The sequence below is a fragment of the Rhamphochromis longiceps genome, linkage group LG18 (genome assembly GCF_057381845.1).
Source record: "Rhamphochromis longiceps isolate RC_006_pf linkage group LG18, R_longiceps_female_GT1.1, whole genome shotgun sequence".
NCBI classification, from domain to species: domain Eukaryota; kingdom Metazoa; phylum Chordata; class Actinopteri; order Cichliformes; family Cichlidae; genus Rhamphochromis; species Rhamphochromis longiceps.
In genome coordinates, this window is record NC_140574.1 from 25,700,144 (window position 1) to 25,727,569 (window position 27,426).

General features: G+C 39.0%; 1 protein-coding gene across 4 annotated transcripts; it reads right to left on the reverse strand.

Moving 5' to 3' along the window:
- Positions 1-1,566: 1,566 nt before the first annotated feature.
- On the reverse strand, positions 1,567-27,426 carry tbl1xr1b (TBL1X/Y related 1b). Of its 4 annotated transcripts, none has more exons than XM_085388398.1 (16): positions 27,379-27,426; positions 25,185-25,251; positions 20,672-20,775; positions 20,353-20,498; positions 19,633-19,849; positions 18,107-18,239; positions 14,629-14,770; positions 14,187-14,250; positions 14,002-14,099; positions 13,239-13,299; positions 12,731-12,852; positions 11,179-11,253; positions 9,446-9,573; positions 8,551-8,716; positions 8,342-8,443; positions 1,567-2,814 (listed from the first exon to the last, which is right to left on the reverse strand). In XM_085388398.1, exons 3-16 carry the CDS (start codon positions 20,727-20,729, stop codon positions 2,788-2,790), a joined length of 1,539 nt encoding a protein of 512 aa, XP_085244524.1. In that variant the 5' UTR covers positions 20,730-20,775; positions 25,185-25,251; positions 27,379-27,426; the 3' UTR covers positions 1,567-2,787. The 4 variants fall into 4 exon arrangements, with proteins under 4 accessions (XP_085244524.1, XP_085244523.1, XP_085244520.1 ...); XM_085388397.1 differs by lacking the exon at positions 27,379-27,426 and adding an exon at positions 27,187-27,334; XM_085388394.1 differs by lacking the exon at positions 27,379-27,426 and adding an exon at positions 26,767-26,958.

Here is a 27,426-nt window from a genome sequence, read left to right on the forward strand (position 1 = left end):
GCATTGCCGTTTCTCTCCAGTCATCCTAGCTGTCAAATGCTTGGAACACCATCAGTAAAAAACAAATACAAAACTAGACAAAAAACTGTTTTCAGGTTTAAGGGCAGTGAGTGACATTTGTTCACACACAGGTGAAAGAATGCTTATTGACCACACACATTCATTCAATTAGTACCAGAGAAATGACTCAGACACAGGAAATCAACAAGCAAAAGATCAAAGACGTTGATATTATCAAAATAGATTTTATTCTAGACCTTGAGATCTGAGTGATATTACAACAGTCTGATCAGGAGGCTGCAGACTGCAGCCATGTGAGTGAGAGAGAAAGAGAGTACAAGGGAAAAGACGAAAAAAAACCCAACAAATCTTAAAATCAGTATTTACACGTTGTGTTATAATACATCGACAATTAAATCCAGATTTTTCTTTTTGTTGTTCCTTTTGAGTATACAGCTACAAATAAATCAAAATTACAAAAGTTTTGATCAGTACAAAACCTTCAAGGGCTCTCCAACTTAGCAAAGATAGAATTAGTACTTTTGGAAGGAACAAAAATTAAAAAATAAAATAAAATCGCGAACACACTTGAATGCAGCGTAAAAAGCTTATCGTCTAAAAACAAACCATTATAAAATACCATTCCACCGTCATAGACATCATTTGAAATAGTGTCCTTGTGATTCACTCCAAGTACTGCTGACTGTATTAAAGCAAACTTCAGCATAGTTCAGCTTCAGTATTTTTTTTTTTTTTTTTAAAAAGACAAGTAACATGCTGAACAAAACCTCTGAATTATCCAGCGACGTGTGTGCACATATCTAGCCGAGGGTGTTGTTATGGCTACGAGATGAGAGCGGGAATGCCATGAAGTTAGTTTATCTCAACGTTGAAGTGTCCTACGAGTCAGACAAGACACCGCTGACCTTACTTTTCCTACTGAACGCGTTCTAAATCATTTGAGCCGTCCTCAGGGACTTCTTAAATCAGATGTGCCTGAGACAGTTTCTCCATTTGCACCTAAAGTGCAGGTTAAAAAAAATAATAATAATCAAAAAATCTACCATTGTCTTTTTCTTTTAAATTTAGTTCTAACTGTTTAATGGTATTTTATAAATAAAAACCATTCCTCGTGGTCACAACTGTCAGTGATGCACAAGAACATCACGTACTGTATTTCATGAATCTTGAAAAGGTTACTTTAAAATCCACCCATAACGTAGGAGTGGCATACACACACAAAAAACCCCTGTAGTAGCATAGATATATATTCATAAATGTATTTATATATATTATATGCAGATACCATGTTACAACAAGTCCTATGCTGAGAGTCTGCATTTTAACAACACAGACTTGCCTCAAAAACGAGCCAGACGAGACACTGCTAACCTTATTTTTCCTACTGAACGCGTTCTAAGTCATTTGAGCTAACAACACGTTACGAGTCCTATGCTGAGTCTGCTTTTCAAAAGCAGACTTGACTCAAAATGCCAACTCTGAACACTGCACACAAAAGCACAGTCTATCCGTGCATAGGCCTGAACACAGCCTGTCTCCAGAGTGTGTGTGTGTGTGTGTGTGTGTGTGTGTGTGTGTGTGTGTGTGTGTGTGTGTGTGTGTGTGTACGTTAATGCTGGTCAACTACTACCTGACAACAGCAGGAAACAACACTCCAGATCATCTTGGTCTAATTGTTTCCGGTATCGAGAAGCAATTAGACCAACAAAGCTGCATTACATTATGAAAAACAATGGACAGCAACAAGCCATTAACTGAGAAAACAAGTGCAATTAGGACTATTAATTGTACAAATCCAATGAAGTAATGGGCTGGTTTTCCCGTCTCTGTCACCAAGTGATATCTGCACCGACAGATCAAGGACGAGGTGAGTTTCAAAGACGTGAACCTGAAGCTGACCGCTCTTCAACAGCACTGCTGTCATCAGTGTTAAAAGCTACACAGATCATTTTTCAGCCAGGAGATTTTGAATTCTTCAGGGCACCAACACAACCTGATGAACTGTGATTACCTGAAAACCATTTCTGAGGATAAAGGTTGCAAACAAAGGACAGTTCAACCTTTGATTAACTGCTTCATATTTAGTTTTTTTGTTTGTTTTTTTTAAATGGCAAAAAATGGAACAAACCTACTGGATAAAAATAGAGTTGACAAAACTATACACCTGCATTTTTGAACCTCAAAGACTGCAGTAAATGAATTTATCTCCAAATGCACGACTCTGAACATCCACTTTTTAAAAGACAAACATCTTTTTTCTTTAAAAACAAAAAAACATCTCCCATCTCCTCTCTCTTCTCTCCCATGTAATTTACAGAGACCAATATAAAGTCCAAACTCAACACAACAATGTCCACAGGACACTAAATGCTGACATATGCAATATGCACACACCAGAGAACAAAAGTCTTTACAAGTCAGATACAAAGGACAAAAAGAGCGAAATCAAGAGGAATCCTGGTGTTTTGGTTTGCTTGTGGTGACACATTTATACTGTGTGATAACAAAGAAATGTTTAACTCCTGCAGGTCTGAGGAGCAAAGACTGATGTCCATGCAGACCTGGCATATCTGATGCATTTGCATATAAACTGTTTGTTGCCATGGTGTGGTCCTTGGGTCTATGTCTGATGGAGGGCGTGCTCCAGTTGGCTGTAACAGCGGGCCATGGCATCTGTGGGACTACAGCAGTGTGGCGGACAGGCAGGGACAGTCATTTTGGCTATGTACACATTCGTAGTCGGTCCATGGCTCCCCCCGATGAGTGTCATTTTCTCAGGTCTAGTACGCATACCTGTCAAACAGGAAGGCATATGTGGTTAGACAAAACGTCACCCAGTTTCAGTTTCTGCCGTAGTCAGAAGCTGTGTGAACGCTTCAAGGTGTACAAATATTTTCCAATCAGAACCCAAAAAGAGCAGAGGGCCATACTTCCCCTGTGGCATGTTTAAACAACTGTGTTGTCCCCTCCCCCCTCCCAAAAAAAGTGCATGTTTCAATTCGCATCACCTCAGTAAGACCATGTGAAATTAAAACAAATCATCCTAGGTGAACTTAAACACCTTTGTTCCCCTTTTGTTAACACAGAAAAACGCACCACACAAAAATACTGCAAAAGGACGGTCGCCTTATATACATAGAGTATAAACTCAACATGCACATTTCACTTGAAAATTAAGATGTGAAAATGTGAACAAATCAACTTGTTAGAGATATTCTTCTCCTGTTGAAAACCCCCCCCAAAAGAAATAAATAAGTCTTCTCATCAGATATTGATGCTTCTTTCCTGTGTGACAGAAAATAGGAGACAGATGTTTGTTTTTTAAGTTAATTCCCAATAAAACTGTTCTATCACTAACTACATTGCTGTCTGTATTACTGCTGAAGTCCTAAATGATCACCTTTAAAGTGTTTTTGTGCTAATAACATCATGTACAGTCAGACAGGCATGGAGAACAGCACTGACTGGGAGGCTTTGAACAGATCACATAGTTCAATTCAAAATATGAGACTTTAAGAACGCACAAGCATCTACTTAAAATCTATTGAATGTATCATCTGTCATATTATTATGTACAATTCCACTGTACTTTGTTCATCTCCCTTAAATAAACAGGCAGTTTGCCAATCTGTTATTTACTCATTTTGACATACTGTAAATATTAAATATTGTGCTTAAAACATGAGTAGAAAGTGATATTTTTGACTGTAAAAACCACAAGCTTGTTTAACTAATCATTTTCATAACTTGAAATGCAAATAGAAATTGTACATTTAAAAAAAAAAAAAGCACAAGTTTTGCAAACAACAAAGTTATATGGTACTATTTACCTAAAATGCAGCCAAGGCTCAGACTTTTTTTTATATAACCATTTCAAACTATTTACAGAACAATCAGGTGTTCTGCATCAAAGAAGAAGACACAAATTATTTATGCAACTCCAAAAAATAGTTTGTGTCCACTATGACACAGATGAGAACAGCACAGGGATAAACCTGCAGGTCTGACAGCAGGCGTGTCACTCAGTGTTTACACTGCAATCTGCCTTTGGTGGCTTTTTTGCAGCAACTGTGACGTTCACTAGTAGAACTGACACACAAAACAAAACAACGACTACACCACACACTAACTACACAAGACAACACACTAACTTGAGACTCCAAACACGGCAAACGTCACAAACCTCTCACGTAGCAAAACTCTCGCTCTCTCTCTTTCGCTCACTCTCTCTCTCTCACTGCTAAAACTTCCCCCTCTTCCCAAACAACCAAATGCCACATGTTGCCATATCATTTTTTGATTGTTCCACACGGTACATTTTTCCACCAATAGGGAAGGAGTGTTTTTTCTTTTTTCACTCACAATCAAAGCGTGTTTGCTAGCGCTCTCCTTAGAAAACGCTGTTTTTACCGTTTCTTCCCGGAGTAAACGACAGTTTTATTCAGAAAAAAAACCCCAAAAAAAACCATCGGTTTTACGTGGCCTATCAACACAATTTAAAACCTGGTACATAGTTTGAAATCTGCACGTTCGACCCAAGTTGAAATGGAGACTCTGGGCCCGTCGACCCCAGAGGGTTAATCAGAAAGCCTAAGTTGGCTAGTTATGTATCGGGCTAATGTTTAAAGCTTTCACTTGAGTAAATTAACTCATATTACTGCTATGTAATGTTAGCTAAGTTCACAGCATATTCCATAAAAGCGCTGCCATACTGCATCACACTCAGTGCATTTCAATCATTGCTCAAGCGAGTTTGACAGCAATATAATAATCATAATTTAAAAAAAAAAAAAATAGCGTGTGTAACGTATGCATACTGGAAAATTATTTACTAGCACTCACCTATCATGCGACTGGAAAGCGCAAACTCCGCCATTTGTTCCATCAAACACTCATTAAAACAGCAGCCTACAGGTATGTTAGCGCACTCATGCCCGACTGTTTGAGGGAGGGGCGGGGCCACATGTTGAAAGAGACGGAGGCGCAAGGGAGCCCAGATCGCGAAATTTTGCTTTTACATTTTGCGACTCATTTTGTTTCTCTATCTGATAAGAAAACTATTCAACCAGATAGTTATTTGTGGTGAATGAAATACAGTTACACTTTCAAGCACCACATCTAAAATTCAAGCACTTTTCAAACCTTGAAAAGACAACATTAAAATTCAAGCATTTTCAAGGATTTCAAGCACCCATATGAACCCTGTGTGATACTGTGGAAACTGAACGCACTGCAGTGTGAAGAAGACTAGTGGGCATTTCAGCATAATAAACATATAGTTTAGCGCACCAACAGTCCAACTTAAGACCCTTTCTGTTTGACTCTTTCTCATATGTACAGTAAGCTTATTTTAACTTGCACCACTTTTTCCTTTGTCTTTATGATAATCAGTGTATGTACGCAAACAGACCAATGGCAGGAACTCGTTCCACGTGACGCTACTCAGCCAGTCATATCCTTAATTCAGAGCATGTGTGAAAGACAGGATGTATAATTCTGAAGAAGTAGGTTGCGGAAAAGGAGGGTTGAAGCTGAGATGGCTTATATCTGAAATCTATAGATTTCAGGCCATTTTCTAAAACATATAGAATCAACATTTCAAACAAACAAGTTCCTCAGTTTGGAAACCTCCACAGCACTCTACATCAGTCTTCTTCACACACAGCAAAATCATCTCTACAACAAAATGTCAGTTGCCCTTTACAAAAAAGTCCACAAATGAGCACACGATCAACCAAAGTGATAAAAATCAGCAGCATTGCATAGCTTGTTTCAACAATGCACAAAATGCCTTTCACACTTCAAAAGCATTGCTTCACTTAACCTAACCGCTTTTGTTTGTCACAGTTTAAATCGGTTTGTGGTGACAGATCAACACAAATTTTAGGTAGCGTATGGAAATTGTGTTTCGTAGGAAATATGGCAACTTGTTTCAGCTTAAAAATAAAGTTTGAGAGTCACAGGACGAGCCGCTAAGCAGTTTGTGTCATTGTTCTACTGTTTTGGCTGATAACGGTGTAGCATCCCTGACTGAATGATGGTCTCTTATACTGATGCTTCACAGAGGTTTTATTGGAAAAGTTTTTATTGAAATATTCAGTGAAGACACCGTAAGAGCTAGGAGCAAAACAAAACCAACAATATAACTACCATAACATCAAAATATCAAGGAAATAAATTTCTCCTGCTCACATATAGCATACAAATCAAATTTACATCACTCAATTCACTATATCACCTCACTAACTTACAACTACACATAAACTCTATTAAACGACATTGTGATTGCACATAACTTATTCCATTAAAGGAAACATTAATAAACCTTGTGCCACTGTCAGCCAGGTACAAACTGGCACAGGAAATGTACATATTTTTCACTTTAAGGTAGGGCTGCTCAATTAATCGAATTTTAATCTCGATTACGATCTGGGCTTTCAACGATCATTAAAAATGACTGAGCCGATTATTAGCCCCTCCCTCGTGCTTTACTCTCGCGCTGCTCCGTGTGGCAAATCGAGCGCACCTCTCTGCATTTCGAACACGCGTCACAACAATTAAGAGGACCCGAGGGAAGCTCGGGAAGCTAAGCAGAAGTTATTTGGAGAGGAGAGTGACTGTCGTTGGTTGAAAAGAGAGGCAAAAAAAAAAAACTTCAGTGGTGTGGAAACATTATGGGTTGGTGGAGTCAGACGTGGATCAAGTAGACACAGTGTGTAAACTTTGCTACAGTGTTGTAGCTGCACCACAGAGCAACACTGCAAAGTTCACTAAACATAGATGTTTACATTTTTCATTTATTTTTTATATTGCAAACATTTGCACTGTTGTCAGTATTTGCACACTATTTTAGATTATTTTTTGACAATCTTTAAAGTCATTATTCAATACATTGTTATTGTTAAATAAATATCGTCAAATAATCGAGATCTCAATTTCAGTGAAAATAATCGTGATTATCATTTTTGCCATAATCGAGCAGCCCTACTTTAAGGCACACTATTTATCATATCCTAAAACAAACGTTACTAACAAGCCCTTTAACGGTTTTGCGCCAGTTTCCTGTTGCAAAATAAAAGCATGGATTTCAAAATAAAACCGAACTACCTTTCAAACTGCAAAATAGAAAAGGAACATTTTTAAGTCTTTCTCAGGAGTGGTCCAAGATAGGTACATATAGAGGACACATACTCTATATAGGAAGGTCCAGTCCGGGATGTTATGTTATAAACATACTATACAGTACCTTGCTAGAGCAATGTAACTTTGTGCCACAATGAGCAATAGAATGCATAAGTTGAGCATTTCAACTTGAGGGGTACTTTGAAATAATACAAAAATACAAACAGTTCAAATTTCCTTTCCCTTTTTTTGGCTTTGTGCCCCAAAAAACAGGAAACATATCTACACTGTTCCTCATTTTCTCCTACTGCTTAGCACGTAGCTGCTTACTAGTCGAATGTTTCCATTCCCACTGCTGTGTCAGTTTGCAAGAGACAAATACTTCATAATGCAGAGGCATAATGTTTGAAAAGCACGAGACCTACAAGAACAACATTTTCGGTGTGCCTGGGGAAAGGTACACTACTAACAGTGCTCTGCTTCATACACAACAGAGCTTTTAGCTCACATAAAAGCCAGCACTCTAAGGCCAATTAACAATTCTGCTATCAATATCAGCCTATAATCCAATTAAATAATTCAGCAGTAGATGTACTCCAGCCTTTTCAATCCCCTCATAAGAAAGTCTATATGCAACTCTGCGCTTCCTTGTAACCTCTTATGGGACTTCTGCAGTTTCATTCAAATGCAGATAAAAACCTTTTAGAGTTTGGTTAAGAAGCATCTGTAAACAGACAGACGGCTATTTGATGCCATGATGACCATAAATCTTGCCCTGATTGAGCATTTTAAATGAAGCCTTCAGATTGAAGTGCTTTATTCATGGCTGCCGAAAGTGCTAACAAATCCAACAAATATGAAGAAAGTTCTGAATTCACCATTTATGAGAGGCTGTTAGCTGACAGCTCATAGAATAATCAGCTCAGGTCATGGCTACAGTCAAACAGTCAATTTTGCTTAGGAAAGTTTCTAAGCGAGAGAAATGACCAAATACTTCTGCTACTGTAATACTAGCAGCAGATGTACTTGTAGTAGACCCCCAGCCCATTCTATCAGAACAGCTTGGCAAGACCTATATTAAATGGGGCTGACACATTTCTATGGTCAGGAAGGTGGTGTGAAAGTTGTAGACACAGGCTAGAGCACATGTGGGTGGATACTACTGGGAGTGATGAAGCTCTCAGGCAGCAAAACTCACCGATCCATCAGATGCGCTGGCTCCTACTTTGTCCCCTGTTGCATTCCAGCACACTTCAAAGATCCCACCTGTCCCTCGGTAGCTGTGGACTAAAGCACCCGTCTGGAGAGACACGCACAGATTCATCAATAACAGGCAACATCTTTAGAATATTGTGGTTCAGCATGTATTACCAGATCAGCTTTTAATTTGAAGGTAGCATCACAGACCTGAGTGTTCCAGATATGGACACACTTGTCAAAGGAGCCGCTGGCCAGGTGCCTGCCATCTGGGCTGAAGGCCACGCTGTAGACGGGCTCCTGGTGGCGGGTCAGAGTGTGGATGCACACGCCCCGCTCCACGTCCCACAGGCGCACTGTTGAGTCAAACGACGCACTGCAGAGAGAGGGGAACGAGAGAGGATGCAAAGGGTCATGTGTCAAGAACCATGTGCCAGATATAAAATACACTGCGTCAGTGGCATGACTGCTACTTAAAACGGAAACTGAAACCCACCCCTAAATAAATCTAAAAATCTAGTCCAGAGAGTAATTGATGGGAAGCAAACATGGCAGAGCTGCATTATCCCAGACGCAGAAATGAAGATGAATTTTTTTTAGGCTGCTCGATGTTACCAATAACAAACCTATAACTCATTCTAAGCTTTAATTATTTACAATGATTCTTTATTCAGTTAAACATGCAGTTAATGAACTCTGAATTCAGAGAAAATACAAGGAAGTAATAATGCTGGCTAATGCACAGCCAACTCTTATTTGCATTGTGTAGTGAACCATGTCCAAATCCTGAGCACATCCAACTGAAAGCAAACATTTTTCTCTGGACTGTTCTTTCAAAGGGATACATCAGATCTCAGACAAACAAACAAGCATTTAACTCTCATGCCATAGTTACGTTTAACTGAAAAACTCCCAAAATGTTAGTATTAAAAAGGCCATTTACTATAAACAATCTGTTTATATCTGTGACTGTTTTCTAAAGGTGTTCCACCAACAACAATTTACATACCATTAACATTCCCTTATAAATAGAAATCCCCTTTGACACATGACATAGAGAGAAAAAAAGATGAAAAACTAGGAACACGTTTCATTCGATTCTTACCTGGCCAGCATGAGGCTGGCGTTGGGATTGTTGGTCCCAGGGCCTGTGGGGCTCCACTTGATGGTGTAGATTTCTTTACTGTGGGCCTGGAGGTCATGGACACACAAATCCTGCTTCATACTCCAGATCTATATGAGAGAAAATCAAGGCAACATTTAAAAGCTATTAATTTAACTTGTAATGTACGCTTGGGATTAGGGCTGCTCGATTATGGCAAAAATGATAATCACGATTATTTTCACTGAAATTGAGATCTCGATTATTTGACGATATTTATTTAACCCTTTAAGATCTACCATAGAACCAAGTCCGCCAGAGCTTATATTATTATTTTTTTTTACATGTTGTAGTGCCATTTGTGGGAGCATTTCAAGTTGCTATACATCAATACAACTGTTATAGCCCATATATTAAAAATATGTATGCATTAAGTCCATAGTAACTACATTAATTGCAAAAAAGTGCAATAAACTACAAAAAAATTGAAAATCGTTTTTGTTTTTACATATATTTCTACTTGGCGAAATTTATGAGGTTTATCCCTCAAAACTTTAAATACAAAAAAGTTGCAAAAAATAGTTTACAACAACAGGAAATTTATTTTGAGTGTCTTCATAGTTTTATTTTGGAGACACAGCAATTTTTATATACTGCAGGAAAAACAAAAAAACAATCCTATGATGCAAATTTGCAAAGAAAACAGCATGTGCATCAAAATAAACTATTTCCAGCAGTGCAATTCGAGTTCTAAGCATCCCAGAAACTATTCAGAAAAGTCAAACATGACTTATGAAAACACCAGTATAGGCTTTTAAGGCCTACAAGTAAAAAACTACATTTTCCGCGAAAATGACGTCACTTCCGGTTTCGGGCAGGAAATGCGATAGTTCGTGTTGACGTCTTTTTCAATGTGGGAAGTGTTTCTGGAATATTATGTTTTTGTTCCTGCAAGCGCTTTTTATGCAATTTTTGCAAAGCTATATGTGGAAGGAAACCGTGACCTAGGACAAGCTGATGGCATGAGATGTAAGTACAACTCCTCCGGTTTCATATGGAAAAAAATTTATTGTGCTAGCTTAAGCGGTTCAGGTTCTACAGGGATTTAAAAATAGTTACACAAAACAGAGCGTGCTGCTCTGACCGGCTTTAAAGGGTTAACAATAACAATGTATTGAATAATGACTTTAAAAAAATAATATAAAATAGTGTGCAAATACTGATAACAGTGCGAATGTTTGCAATATAAGAAATAAATGAAAAATGTAAACATCTATGTTTAGTGAACTTTGCAGTGTTGCTCTGTGGTGCAGCTACTACACCATAGCATTTACACACTGTGTCTACTTGATCCACGTCTGACTCCACCAACCCATAATGTTTCCACACCACTGAAGTTTTTTTTTTTTACCTCTCTTTTCAACCAACGGCAGTCACTCTCCTCTCCAAATAACTTCTGCTTAGCTTTCCGAGCTTCCCTAGGGTCCTCTTAATTGTTGTGACGCGTGTTCGAAATGCAGAGAGGTGCGCTCGATTTGCCACACGGAGCAGCGCGAGAGTAAAGCATGAGGGAGGGGCTAATAATCAGCTCAGTCATTTTTAATGATCGTTGAAAGCCCAGATCGCAATCGTGATTAAAATTCGATTAATTGAGCAGCCCTACTTGGGATACAGTGTTCCTATGAAGGCCCGGCTTGTTCTTTTCCGTTAGGCCTCATTGCGTTGAGTGAACCGACCTTTAGGGTCATGTCATCGGAGCAGGAGGCCAGCAAGCTGCCAGTAGGATCCCACTTTATGGCGTTCACTTCATTCTAGGGTGAGAAAGACGTGAGTGTAAACAAAAAGTCTGACTGGCGCACATGGCCACAGATAATACAATACACTACATGAGGATAACACTGGCTTATGACCAAACAAAAATCTCTTCTAAATTCAAGACTTTAAACAAATCGTTTCCAAGGTTAAGGTTTCATTTACTCCAGCTCACATTTTTAGTTTCAAACTGGCCAAAAATGAGAAGGGTAAAAAAAAAAAAAACAGACTCTTTGCCATAACAATTTGCAGAACAATCGTGTTGACCTGCATAGTACATATTTCTATGAAATAAATTAGTTAATAACCAGCCTATCAGGCTCATCAGCTTATGACCGAGACAAATGATAATGGCAGTGACACATAATGGTACGATAATTGTAGATATTTTTTTTTTACCACTGACTGAATGCACTTTATGAGCACTATAACTTTTATAAGAAACCAAAAGGAGGGAGTGCCACCCTGATATTATGTAACACAGTAATGTTCCATCTAAATATAGTCAAACCTAATAATAGACATAAATTTAACTGAACCACTGTAAAGTGATCCCTCTCCTTTCATCTCAGACAGCTGTCACAAAGCTCCCTGCCAGTTTGCATTCACCTTTACTTTACTGCCATCTTGTGGCCGCAGTCTGCTATTGTCAACTGATCAGACCAATGTGCGGGTCAAGCGGACCTGGCTCTGCCTTTACTGCTCTGAGATCAGTCAGATCTGGGCTTTGTGTGGAAGCACAGCTAGTATTAGCAAGTAAACAAGTATCACCGAGTTGCCTCTTGCTAATCAGTGTGGCCAACGTGTGTGATGTAGAGAAAATGGAGAGTGAAAAGGTTGATACTAGCTGCTTTAGTACATTACCAAGGAAAGTTGTGACAATGATGTTTGACTTGATGATGTTAACCAACACTCCACCTTTATTTGTCATTAACATTTTAGATATTGAAAGTTAATCGTACTGTCAACGTTTTTCATTCTATTGATTTCTTGCTATTAACACATTTTATTACACTTTTTAAAAACATTTTTATTCATGCAGCAGCAATATTTGAAAAATTCTTATTTTTGATACTTACTTGATACAATTTTGCAATTATACAGATCATACCGTGTTTTATTGCTTCTCTACCTAAAGGAATGGTTTGAAAACTTCATCTAACACTTGTCAGTTTCAGCTAATAGTAAATCATTTTGGTATAGCAGATATTCATTTAACTAGAAAAGTAATATTTTACAAGTCATCAGCCAGGAAGGAGTGTAGACAGGCAGCATAAATGTTTTAATCTGATCCAGTTTATCTTGTTAAATAATGAAGGAACATGTTTCTGTTTGTGTCTCTGGGCAACAACCTTCTCCCTTTGTCTTTCTGTAAAAGTCACCGCACGTCACTGATCAAACACAGCGCATTTGAGCACCAGAGCTGTTTTCCTACTTGTGCAATGGAGTGCAAACACTGGAGTGTTCTATTCTCACCGTGTGTCCCTGGAAGGTCTTTACAGGTCTGTCCTGGCCCAGCTTACACACATGGATGCACATGTCTGTGCTACACGAGGCAAATGTGTTATTGCTTTGCCAGTCGACATCCAGAGCGGGCGCTGTGGAGAGGTAAAGATATAGCTTAAGGCTGATGTAGCAGTAAGTTGACGTAGAAGATCACAACGAACAAATCACGGTAAAGATTTCTTCCTTCCACATTAGATCTGATCATCAGATCAACATATGGTTTTAAAACAAAACAAAAGAAAAAAAGCTTTGTCTATTCATTTAAAGCTGAAATGATACCTTGTGTGTAAAGATATACTAGCTTGAATATCACAGGATCAAAGCTCAGTCACAATGTCCAGAAAAACTAGACAGAAATAAGTGAAGGTCTTCTCACTGTGCTCTCACACTGCAGTTCAACTAAAGGTAACGTATGCCTAAAAACAGAAACACTCCAGGAAACGTCATGTGAACAATCCAGCTGACTCCTGTCACTCACCTGAGTGGAAAGGAAACTGTTGCTTCGCCTCTCCCGTGTGTGCATCCCAAATAATTGTCGTCTGTGTGAAGATAGAGATGCTTTTTATGACGAACTAGTGTCATTTATAAAAAACAATCAAAAACATTACATAGAATAAAACACTCTCTTTTTAACATCTTGCAATCTTTTCATATTTTGCTTGTTGCACAAGCAGAGAAAATACAAAACTACACCACTATATCACAAACATGACGAAACTTTTATATCACAATACGCCAGCCCCTGGTCAATCATGAGAATCCCAAGGTGACAAGGTTTTAATATACTTCTGTACACTAGGTGGCAATGTTGAACCATGTGTTGATAATTCTGACTGGACAAACAAATAGCTTTGTGATTTCAGATGAAACGCTGCCCTTCACATTTATGACATACAACAACCTGATTATGTTACATATCCACACAGACGTGCATGGCATCAATTTGCTATTGCTAAAAGGAAGAAAATTATAGAAAATAATTGTCATTAAATTATCATTTATGCAAATTCATTTTTAACTTTCCCTTTATAGCAGAATATCATTACGAATTTTCTGCTTTTAAATTTGATTCTATAAAAATGGGCAATATTTTGAGTAATGACCAATCAAACCCAAGACAATGTGTTCAAATTGTTTGTTTTAGTCAGACCAGGAATCCAAACCAATGACCGAAGATTTCCACCCCAAAAATATTCATAAATAATAATAAAAAAAATACAAAGAAAAGCAACGTGTCTCACCTTATCCACACCAGCGCTAAGGATAAAGTTTCCTTTCTTATTCCACTTGAGTGCAAATATAGGGCCTTTATGCTGACCCAAAGTACTGGCCAAGTTACCTGAAAAAAAATAACCAAATGCCACTTGGAAAGAGACCAGGGACAAACGCCTGAAATGCTACGATGCAGAAGATGCCAGAGTCTTACCGTCTTTTGTCCATATCCTAGCAAAGCCATCATATGAGCCGGTTGCTAGTAACGTCCCCTCGCTCTGAAGGAAAGAAGCGTGGTGTCATTGGGTGCAGCCAAATTATTATGACTAATTTCTGAGTAAATGAATGAGGCTCATTTTAAGCGTTGTGCATCGACTTTGACTACAAAAAAAATGGTAACAGGAACATATAAGAGTAAAAGAGCACAAAATGTTTGCAGCTTGGTTATGGAAAAGGCCTTTTCCCTCATCTGAGTGCCTCCTTATACATGGCTATAGTTAGAAGGAATGCCTCTTGATAAAGCTGTGTTTATTAGCATGCACACAGGCGCACAAACCCACACCCGAAGACTAGATGACCAACACAGAGCACTCAGTATGATCGTGTTAGTGTGTGGGTTCCACAGTTTAACTTGACACAATCCCACTTTCACTCACATTCCAGTCTAGTGAGGTGACGTCTTTGTTGCTGGGTACGTCCTGGCCCCCTTCCCGAATGCAGTGCCTCAGAACCAGCTGGGTGGATCCGCCTGTGCTGTTCTCGCTCAGGTTCCAGATCCGTGCTGTCGAGTCCCCGGACCTGAAGGAGTCAAAACAACCTTGCGTTAGGCACACCCACATGACTTGGACTTCTAAAATCGGTACTGATAAGGTTATAAAACTGACCATCATTGCTCCTGAGTAGGGTTGGGGTTTAAAGGCATTTTATCGAACCTGAACCCAAATCATCAAATCCAAAATCTTTTAAAATCCCTATCAAAACTTTTCACATCATCTGTTGAAGAAAAAGGAGAAAGAGATTTTACAAGCACAAAACTCATTCACGTTGGTTTATGTGGATACTTGGCCCTTTACGCAGACCCTCCTATATTACAGGATTGTTCCAGATGTAATCGCTTTTTTTCTCCATTTTATTTTAAGACGCATGCACATACTGAGGAGCAAGACTGTTGAATACACAGCAAACAGCCAGCTGAATACTTACCTCTGGTTGCCTACCATTATAAATTAAGACTCGCCGGTTTAATTTGGAAAAAAGGTTTAAAATGTTATTGGCATGTTTCAGCTTTTAATTCCTGCTGAACAGAGCTTTCTTTCAGATGATCGTTATTTTTCGCCTTTTTTAGTCCACATAGTGGTTGTGCATCCTGTTGGATTGCATGCATTATTCTTCTATATCATCTTGTTCAACTGCTGAAAAATTCAGGCATTTCCCTTGAGCCATGTTGACAAACAGTGGAGCGTAGGAGTGGAGAAGTTTGTGTCTGATGTAACCGCAGAGAGAGCTGATTTATGAGTGGGTTTGTCTGACTAAGAGTTTAACAAACTTTGGTCCGAGTAATTAAATAAGAGTAGAGCAAATACAGCGTTTAATGTACGGCCCATTTACCTAACAGGTGCAACTCTTGAGGTTATCTGCCTGGTTTTAAAGCCATAAAAAAGCCACCAGCTATAGATAGACTGACTGTAAAACGGCAATAAAGTGCACAGAGTTTGACACTTGAAGCAAATAGAGAAGAATTTAACATTGTGTTTAACCCTCTGGGGTCGACAGACACGCCGGCGCGTCAAAATCATATGACCATTTTAAGACGACACAGCTTTCACATGTGGGACATTAATGATATTTAGCGTGTTTAGAGGCTATAGTTAGTGTGTTGTGTAGTTATTGTTTTGTATTGTGTGTCAGTTATACTGTCACAGTTGCTCCAAAAAAGCCATTTAAGGCAGATTCCAGTGTAAACACTGTCTCCACATGGAAAACTAGACTGATACACCTCCTGCTGTCAGACCTGCAGGGTTTAGGCCTGTGCTGTTCTCCTCTGTCTTATACTGAACAAACTATTTTTGGACTGGCACAAATAATTCGTGTGCCTTCTTTTTGATGCAGCACACGTGATTGTTCTGTAAATAGTTGGTTAAATGGTTAAATAAAATAAAAAAACGCCTGAGGCCTTGGCTGCATTTTTAGGTAAATGGTACCATATAACTTTGTTGTTTGCAAAACTTGTGTATAATTTTTTAGAAATGTGCAATTTCTATTTGCATTTCAAGTTATGAAAATGATTCGTTAAACATGTTTGCAGGTTTTACAGTAAAAAATATAACTTTTTTCTACTCGGATTTTGAATTTTTTTGTCTGAATTTAGATTAATTGTGCTAATATAGTATGCCAAAATGACAAAATAAATTTCAGATATTTGAGGTTGTGCTGAAAATAATGATACCAAACAAGGCAAGGTAAACAGTTTTTAAATGTGAAATATAGAGGTAAGATCAAAAGTAGTCAAAAACGGCCAATTATACCCTGGACCCCAGAGGGTTAACACCAAAAGTGATTCTTGTCACTTTATCTGTCAGTGAGGGATAAATCAACACCTGTCAGGAAATCTGCTGCGTTGGATTCATGTGTTTTCTGAAAAATGTGTCACATTTGCAGCATGTTTTGTTCTTGAATACATACTCCACCCATGTAAAGAGATTCCCTCTGTGTGATTAAGATAAGATAAGATAACCTTTATTAGTCCCACGCGTGTGAAATTTTACCAGTGTTGGTCAAGTTACTTGAATATAGTAAATAGTTACTATTACATTGATTACTTCTCCAAGAAAGTAATCCTGTTACTTTACTCTTTACCTATTTTCAAAAGTAATTAATTACTTTATTACTTAGATACTTTTAAAAAAACAAGATACACAACCTAAAGCACCAGATCTTTCAGCCCAATTCTATTTCTTCTGCATAATCCATCATATAAATCAAATGAAAAACTCTTTTTAAAACTTGTTTTATTTGTTTTAATCTTTTAACTTTATGCACATTGCATCGAGCAAAAATTAAAAAATATGCAACATTCTCTCACTTGAAGAAATTTGTTTCAAGCTATTTTCTGCATATCCCAGCATATAAAATAAAATATTTTTTTGTGTTTACACTCACTCTTTCAAATAGAAGCAAGTAAAACACAGCACAAAATAAATAAAGTCAAAGATTCAGCAGCACTGAGTCCTGTCACTCTTAAGTCTATTTTCACCTGTTTCGCAGGAGTGGGGCTGTTGGAGGTTTGCCCGGTGCTGCAGCGGTCATGTCAGTGAGGGGTTCTGGGGGTTTCTCTGAATTTCACATTCCTGTGGCAGCGTGCTCGGTACTTGCTCAGATTTCAATTAAAATTTTTTGCTGTAGAAAGAACTTTTCTTCCCACACAGAGTGTACAACACACGCCAATGTTTTTGTCACTTTTTACGGAATCAAACTCAGAGTAATGTCAGTACTTCCCAGCTTTAAACGCTGCATGGTCGTACTCTCTCCCACACTCCATATTATCCATTGTTGATCTGCACACGTCTGCTGCTGCCACGGATGTCGCACGCTCAGACGTCATTGTCATTAGACACTCTCATAAACAAAATCAAGGTTTAGTAACGCAGTAACACAGCGTGCTAATGGGAAAGCAACAGTAATCTAGTTACTGTTTTGCAATAGTAATCCCTTACTTTACTTGTTAATTGGAAAAAGTAACGTGTTACTGCAAATCTCGGGTGATTACACTGAAGTGCACCAGCAAATGTCCAGGAAAACACTCCTCTAACTGAGAAACATTCATTTAGCTGTGATAAAAGCTCACTGACTATTCCACACAAGTTATTCTTTTTATAAATCAACCATTTAAAAATGATCAACTATGTTTACAGATCTGGACTCTTTATAATAAATCATCAAGAGTGAACTCTGGGTAAAAAATACTTAAATTACGACCGATATAAAAAAGACAAGAAGGAAAAGCTAAATCATTTTGGTTATTTGAATTACAAGGTGAAAAGGTGATAATGTGAAGGTCTCAAAGAAACACGCTTAGCTGCGCCAGCTCTCGCCCATAACAATCCCACGTTTGCATCAGAAAACTGTAATACTGACCCAGAGGCGAGGAGGTCGTTCACTGGGTTCCAGGCACAGATAAAAACCTCCGATTCGTGGCCCCTCAAGACCATGGCTTTACTCTGGGGGATCTCCACATCCCTGTCTACCTCCATCATCTCCGAGTGGTGATCTACAGGAAGGAGCGTGAAACAAAAACTTGAGTATTCTTTAAGTACTGTGCAATTTTTCAGAAAGCAAAGCGAATGCAGTGCAGCAGGAAAAGAGAAGCAAATACATGAATGATGAGAAAAAAATAATGAAAAGGTATGTTATATGAGCACATGCTAGTTTCCTCTCATTGAACGCAAAGAAGAAAAAGTAGAGTCCTGTTCTACTGCTACAAAAGTTAATTTGAAAAGGAGTAACCAGTTTTCACTAAACATCATTGTGCAACAACCAGCCTAGCAAACCGCATCACACTGTACAAGATTAGTCATGATGGGAATCTGACATCACCCAACCTACAAACCACAGCATTCCCACAGCAGCACGCGAGTATGTCATCGCTTGAACTTATTTCATAAAAAGTGGCTTAACCGCAAGCACGAGGTGCTGAGGTCAGATGGTTAACACCACTGTGTCCACACAGCAGGAACCGGATCCTCAGTGTGGAGGCATTTAAGCAGTGTACTGAATTGTAGGTCATCGGCGTTCTTGAAGTCCTAAAGCTCCAGCACACATGAACTATTGCAGGTAGGGCTGGGCCACATCATACCGCTCACGGTAATATCGGTATAATGTTGGGCAATGATAAGAAAATGAAATATTGTGATAGAATATGGGTAAAATGCATATGCGCAATGCCTTTGCTTTCATACGCACCATCATTATTACTGAACCGATTTTATGTGGTACACGGCGCTCAAAAATCTGTCAAAAATGTTTTAGTACCACTTTGCTAAGCTATGAAGCTGCACCGCTTGATGGATTGTCGGAGCATTATGGCTACCGTAGTCGGGAGCCTCGCAGAGTAATACATACTGTGCTTCAACATAATATTACCGCATTGTGTGTGTATAACCTCTTTATAAGCTTTGTGGATATTATACATGGTTATGCTGAGGATATGTCGGCCCATTGTACAACACAGTCAGGCCAAAACCAACCAAACCAAAAGCACTTTACACAAAACCCTCAAACTGTGACGCAGCCATGACGGGAAAGATTAAACCGGTCACACAGACAGAATCATGCAAAAAAATAAAATAAAAATCAAAGAGGTTAGCTTTAACAAGATGCAATCTTTCAGAATATTATGAAGCCATTCTAGTGAAATTAGCAAAAAAAAAATTTTTTGACTCATAACCTGATTGTGACATTAATTCAGGTTGTACTGTTGCCTCACTAAAAGTAGATCATCTAGGTGTTTTGTGTACTCATGTTTGAAAATGTGCCAACACTCCTTTGTTTTATAACTGTGTATCAGACATTTAGCTCAAAATAACATCCTGCATGAGACAAGAAAACACAACAGGTAGTTCACAAGCTGATTCAGATTGTTTACAACCATGAGCTAAACTTACTGGCTAAGGTGTGGGATCCATTTTCCTCCCCGTTGGCAGCGCCCTCTCCGTTCTTGGTGCTTCCCTGTGGCCCCGTGCTGCTGCCACTGCTCGCTGCCGCCTGCTGCTGGGCCAGCTTGTCTCTATAGGCCTGCTGCCTGGTCTGGACCACATCTGGCATTACGGCATCAATCAAAGACAAGGACTCGATTGGCCTCCCGTCAAATAAGGTGCCGTCCTACAAAGAGAACATACAGTGTTATTTAACCCCATTACCAAAGGAGTTGGAATGATTGGGTGGAAAATTGGGGGGGAAAGGGGAAGCTGGAAGATTGGCACGTTGACAGTAGCCATCTTAGTTTTGAAAAACTGAATGTGATAAAGAGGAACAGGTCTGACTGTGAAACTACTTGCTCCGTTTAGCACCCAGGCTCTTTTAACAGAGCCAAGCAGCTGTGACACGGCCAGCATGTGTTTGGCATTGCCTTGCTGAAATAAGCAAAGCAGCATTATTGCTGAAGATTCACCCCTTCCATAACAACATGAATTTTGGCTTTTTAACAGTGTGTTCATAACAAGCCAGGTGGTCTGGCATTCATGATTTCCAAAAAGAATTTCTAACTGAAGTGGTCACACTGTTATCAGAGCAATCGACACATAAGTAAACACTACACCCATTCTTTCCAGCATGTTTCAAGTGTGAACTAATCAGTCGATAGCAATGCAAAGACAGACCCTGACCTCATTGATGCTGACTTCAGCCTCCACATACTGCAAGCCTTTCTGAATGATGGAAATGAGGGCAGCAGGGGGCACCAAGGCTCCATTGATGTTGGACTGACTGATGTGGCTCTCTATGCCAAAGGTGAACGCAGAGTGAGAGAAGCCTGCGGGAAGAACGGATCATGCAAAAAGTAGGATGAAGTCAAAGTTCATTTCCACAGACTCAAATGCTGCAAGATTAAAAGTTATTCATGACCAAATATTAAAACTACTAACACTGCGATTACTACAACAGCAAGCAGAGCTGTTTGATCAAATATTGATTTGTTGGACATACCAGACTCCTGCAGATATCTGTAAACCAGGAAATTAACCTCATCACTGCTTATGCTCATTTTTAGTCCTGGTGATTAAACCATTGGGTCAGCACAGGATAGGAGCCTGTAAAAGTAAAGCACAAAGCACAGAGTTCATTAAAAGCCAGTGGTATTAGACACTGCAGAAGTGAAGTGCAAACGAGTTCTAGTGGTACACATCTCGATCACTCATGTGTTAAAATCAACAACAACATAAATGGACTGCAAAAACATTAGTTGGTATTCTGGCGCGCTAAATCAGTTTTAAAAGGGTCATACATGCACTGAAAATGAAAATGAATCCTTAAATGAAATCATTAAAAATAAATTAACTTGCTTGACCTACATCTTGGATATTCAAAAACAGAAGTAGGCAATCGCAAATGTCATTTGATAAATGACGACATCTTGTTCCTCTTTATTTGTGGATGCAGAAACCACTTAGCTCTAGGCAGGGCACCAGTTTCCATTCATTAACCTACAACAGGAAATAATTACCAGCCGCCTTCACGAGGCAGACAGGTTATTTTATACTGAAACGTCTGGGAAAGATGGGATTTAAACCTCGGCAATAATCCATCGAGTACTTGTGTCTGTCCTCCATATTTGTTCATGCAGAACCTGCACTGTTTAAATGGGACTGTGGAAATAAACAAGGAGACTGGACGAGGGACAGAACATCTACTGTTTCCACGATGCCAGCCTGCTGAAAAAGTCAACATGTCTCCTGCCACATCCCAGAGGCTCAGATCCAAGACCAACTCAACCAAAAGGGCTGGAATCTGGTACAAGTCCTTCAGTAATCCATAACAAGGTGGTCAGAAAGTCCTGCGCGATACATTTTCTCACAATGAAGCAGTATGACTAGAACTTAGCAAAAAGCCTGAAAGAAATCACAATCTCCGATAAGCTCTACTGAAGGAAACAAAAAATGACAACTAACAACACATTTCAATAAAATATGCACCCCTTGCCACCAGTGTATTACTGTCACAGCACTGTCTTCACCTTAAAATCTCTGTTTGATGGTTATAGCACAAATAAATGTAAGCTGATGCAGCACTCCTGCTGTGTGAGCTTTTATGCTCACAAACGTGACATCACATCTGCTGGTGACAGCAGCAGTTTTGGTGTCACTTCAACCTCTTGATTATTATAACCCAGCTTGTGCCTCCACAGCTGGGTGCAGAACCTGAGTGTACAATCGTGTTGGTTTTTACTGCCACTACAGAAGCTCAGTGATTCACAGATTATACAAAAGGGGATGTGTCAATAGTTTAAAACACGAGACCTTGTGGAAAAATAACTTCGCCAATGTCTTTGCTTCCAGTTTTGACTCCTTCCCATCTTCCCATTTCTGAACTGATGTGGCGTACAGTCTGAGTAGCAACACCTATTGTTCATTAGAAAACTCCAGCAGCCACCCGCATCTTTAAAAGCGAACATAAATAGAAGCTGAATGCAGTCAGGTCTAAATGGTGAGCAAAGAGTTATGAGTATCTCTTAGGTAACTTTCAAACTTGTTATGAAATTTTAATTAGCAGCTTAATAGCTCAGAGACATAACTCCCAAAGCTTAAGCATCATAAGTCAGCTGTCTACCCAAAACCCTTTCAGACATGCATTTCTTTTGATTAATCTGACAGCATCTGAACATGCTGGCTTCTCGTCTGAATATCAGTCATGGTCACTTTTCTGTAAAGACTGTCATGGCAATCTTAATAGTTTAGACCTTTTAACATTTATGTATCGCTTCCAAGACAACATGAAGTCACAATAACTAACAGGTCTACGTCTGTCACATAGCCACTCACAGTAAGATTAAAGATAGAATAAGTAATTCGAGATTATCTGATAGAAAAAAAATTATGGCACTAATAAATATACACAGATGGGTGTGTAATTCATTTTTCTAACAAACTGATGCATCCTCATCAACTTAGAATGAATACATAAATACATAGACAAATACATATTGGCATTGGTTTGTGGAAGCCACCATGTTGCCTTGCCTTCTTTTATTTTCATCATATCGCCTCCATCACTCCTCTCTCCCCTGCCTGATTTCCACCTCATACTTTCTTCTCACCTCAAGCTTCATCTCCTAAACTGCAGTCAGAGCTCTAACACAAGAAAACATGTTACAATTGTATATTCTTAGCAAATTAGACATGCCACCTTCCCATCTTTGGACAACAACAACAACAACAACAGCTGGTTACATGCTAACATTATACCAGCTAATGTAAGACTCAAGGTTCTACTTTTAAAATAAATAAATAGAATACAATTATTCATTAATGCGAGAAAAAAGAAGGACATTTTTGGATGCTGTGTGGATTTTCAATTTAGGGCTCAATGTGACTGCACCTGCAAATGTGCTTATTTATCATTGCAGGTTCAGTCACACATAACTCTGAGGGGAGGGGATCCCTCAGTAAAAAAGCTGACAACCCACTCCACTCTTAATTAGGCAAGGGCCTGATGAGACGTGGAGGAGACAGGTAAGCCATTTTAAACATAGAAAAACAGACTGAACAACTCTGAGGTCAAAAAGGAAGAACCAACAAAGAGAAGATACTTCCAGCTGCGCCCTTATTCCAAGCTTGACTCACAGTTAGGAGTCCACTAACTTTTAACTCCTGAGGCCAAGACTGTGTCCCCTCTTGGTGTTGAACCTGGGATCTTTTGCGTGGAAGGCAAATATGTTAACCGCTACACCAGTACAAATGATAATAGAGTTGTGATATTAAACCTCTAATGTATTCACCACCCCCTGAAATTTCAATCAGTGATACTGCTTGTCTTCAATGGCAGGTCCTTCAATATCTCCCCCTCAATTACGAGAAGACTCAGATCCTTCACTTGAACTTCCTGCATGTCATTGATATTCCACTGTCTGTGTGAGTTTTCTTAGTCTGCATTTCATCTTCAGATAATTCACTCTCTTATTAGCTTCACTAACATCAACATGATATTCCTAAAGATAAAGTATGGAGTTAAATATGTGACTTATCATGAAACTGAGCCTGATTAACTGCAGGAATTTAGAGATTACAAGCATAAAATAACCTCTTATAACAATAATTTGGCAGCACTGGTTGACATTTAAAGTCATAAACAAACTATTCATATATTTCATGCTACATGCCACTTTGCTCTCTCTCTCTCTCCAGTTTCTCTGGTTCTCATTTCAGCCTCATTTATTCTTTTAAAACTAGACATTCAGCAGACCAAGCTGATGAAGTTTCAATGACCACCCACCAAATGTTTAAAATAGTTGTACAGGTGTAAAAACACAACAAACAAACAAAAAAAAAAACCCTGCAAAGACACTCCCATACTGTAAACCTATAATGACACATGGTATTAATGGTGTTCTGTAAAAGCAGCAGGAGGATTTATTGACGTATTCTCTAAATAAATATTTCACATCATTAACAAACATCAACTTTAATTAAAATCCAAGCATTTTAGGACATTCCTGGTGATATCTATTAATGCTGGATTCTCAACATTTTCTTTCACATTCCTATTACTAGGACCTGTACCACATAAGTAGTCATTTCAACATTCCCAGGATTAAATATGAATATATATATAATACAAGCTGAAAGGAACACAGCTGTTGCCAACAAATCAGCTACAAGAGTGCTCTTAAGGGGCAAATTACAGTACTGAAAGTACTGTATAAATGTGTGTGTGGTTTAAGTGCTTTGGTCAGTGAAACTGGAAAAAGAGTTGCTAAAAGTAACTCTTCAAGTGCAGCTTATTTAAAGCAAGGAAGAAAAGCTGGAAAAAATACTGTGTAAGTTAAGGGACTTCTCAGTGTTACACCTTAAGGACATGGGATAATCAGAACGACTAAATCATGTTTAGGGTGTAAGACAATTTTCTTTTTTCAACTCCAGCACTGATGGTGTTTAACAGCAAGTAAAGAATAATTATAAAAACAGAATTCAAAAGTAGGCTTAGAGAAAGTGTCAGCTTCACGTATCAAGGCAAATAGAACAACAAGGAGAAAAAAAAATGAAGGAGGAAGAAAATAAACACTCTAGCCCTAAGTATTATCCACAAACCAAGTTCAGAGGGATTTTCAAAGAGTGATGAAACATTTTGTTTGTTTTTACAGAGAACTGACTGGTCAGCATGTAGTGATTTTGTACCTGCTGATCTCTTATCTCAAATGTAAATAGGTTATATCTGCAGCATAAGTTACTACGGTGATGTAACCCTGTACGAATACAACCCCTTTGTAATACTGACAAACACTGGGTTAAACCTGAAATTACCGCAATAAGCCCAAATCCTGCTCCGTACTTTAGACTTCTGGTTAGACCACAGATAAAAGACTGCTGTGCTCTTCTTTAGAAGAGTCCCTACACTAGGCATTAGCGATATAATTTTCAACACAACCAAGAGAAAGACACCAAGCAATACCTACGGAAGGGGGTGGGAGGGCAAAGGAAGGACAATAAATAGTGATATGTGTTACCCATGTGATCGTGATATCCTCAGAGGCGCATCATAGCGCTTTTGTCCTCGGAAACAATTTTCAGCCCCTAGGAGAAGAAAAATACAAACATAAATGCCCCATTACAAAATCAGTAACTACACTACAGTTCATTATACATACAAAAGCTGCTTGGTGTGTAATCACTCCTTAAAACAAACAAACAAAGTGAACAAAACATATTTTCATATCTTTTAAGTTTGATATGAAAAGTCAGACTCATGAGTGGCACCCTTATGACTCGCAGCCCAACTCTCCCCATGTAGTGGAGGTAAATAATCTGCTCCAGCTTTCTGAGAACCAGACAGGCCCTGCCACACATTCATGTGGGACACAGTTTCCCTATCAGTGTCATGACAAATTACCCTACTGAGAACGAACATTTTAGCAATGGCTTGTTAGCAAGTGGATGAGAAGGCAACCTGAGTAAAATGCTCTGAAGGAAGGGGCGTGTCACAAAACAATGAGAGAATCTAGGTCAGCAATGCAAAAAGCTGAATACACCAAATGGATATGTGTGCCATGCCTGGCACCAATCCCTGCAGTACTTCTCTAAAAGAGACGCATGCCTTAAATACACTTAAATAGTAAAAAAGAAACGAAATACAGATGTTCCACTGTTGATTCAATGTAATAAAGGCGGCTGTTGCCTAGAATATTAACAAACAATTGCTCACTTCTTCGTGTGGTATTTTGCATATTAGTACTTTCAACTGGGCAAATCAGATTTTGTTTGGTTACCATTTTAGGCGAAAGGTCGTCTGTCTGACTGGAGCCAAGTTAAATACATTTGTCATCATGTTAGTCTGCAGGGAGCTAGCGATGAATGAATGAGTTGAACTTTGGTGTGTGACAAGTCACTATCAGCACAGTGTGTGCTCATAAATTACTCAAACTGCCCCCAAGTGCCTTTAAGACAACTCTGTTTAAAATAAACTCTCTACTATCAGCACATCTATTAACAGAGTAGCAATAAATAGACTTAAATAGTTCCTGCTGTATTTGTAGGTAGGCTGACAATTGTCCACATGTCATGTGTCACGGGGAGATGCGAATGTGCGAAAGGGCGCTACCGGCCTTAGCATTCCAGATATAATTGTCAAATGAAGGCTAATTACTTGCGTTTCATTCCCTTTAACTTCACCACCAAAGAATAGTTCAAAGTTGTGTAGATGCAATTTTAACGTGGTGTCTAGTGTGCAGTGATAAAAGCTAATCAAAAGCTAACGTGCGAGTTAACATTAGTTTTGCCTCAGCGGCGGCCGTACCCGTCAGTACACATGCCAGCCAGGCAAGGCGGTCTGTACTTCATTTAATGCTCCTCACAAGCACTTAGCCGCATCTGCTAATCAAATATTTTAAAGTTCTATTAACCCGTAACTTTTTTTTATTCATACAAAAATATACGCAATTCACGACAACAGAGTAAAGTTAGCTTCTCTGAAACTGCATTTCAAACGAATACAGTGAGGTCGTCAGCCCGCTGCCGCTCTGAGCCTTCCAACAAGCTAACTAGCTAACCTAGCATGCTATGCTAACAAGTTAGCTACAATTTCCTACCTACTTGGACAAAAACCTCTCAATTGGCGATATCTTCCACAGCTCTCGTGTTCAAGTCAAACCGTGTCATCTCTTTAACCGACTGCAAGAATGGTGGTTTTCCCACATATATGAACTACGATAAGGTTATAGTATTAAAGCTAAAGGTAGGCGTTGAGAGGCTGTAACGGCTTCAGACATTAGACACATTGGAGTGACCCGACATGCAAAAATGAGCTCCTGTAACAACTGTTATTTCAAAGCGGCGCGGACTAAAGCTCAACATAAAGATTAACCCGTGACGACGGGAGCCCATTATGCAAAAATATTCCACGTGTGTTCCGTTAAATAATCAAAACTAATAGCTCACTCATGTTAGAATAACAGGGTATTTTATAATTCCGTCCACATGTAATTGAAACACAACCATAGAGCGGTAACTAACCTATTTCCCTCAAAAAAAAGCCACCAAAAATCACGCCGGGTTTTGCAAATGCTGAAACTGTCCTCGGAGTTGATTAAATATAATGTCTTCGCCCGTTTCATATGTTCACGCCAACATGGAGCCGCATTTCCACGCAGAAACCGAGCGATAAGATGGGGGGGGGGGGGATTAGGGAGAAAAAAAAAAACATACCAAGGCCTCAGCGAGTTTGTCCCGCAGCCAAGCACCAGTCATAACAGT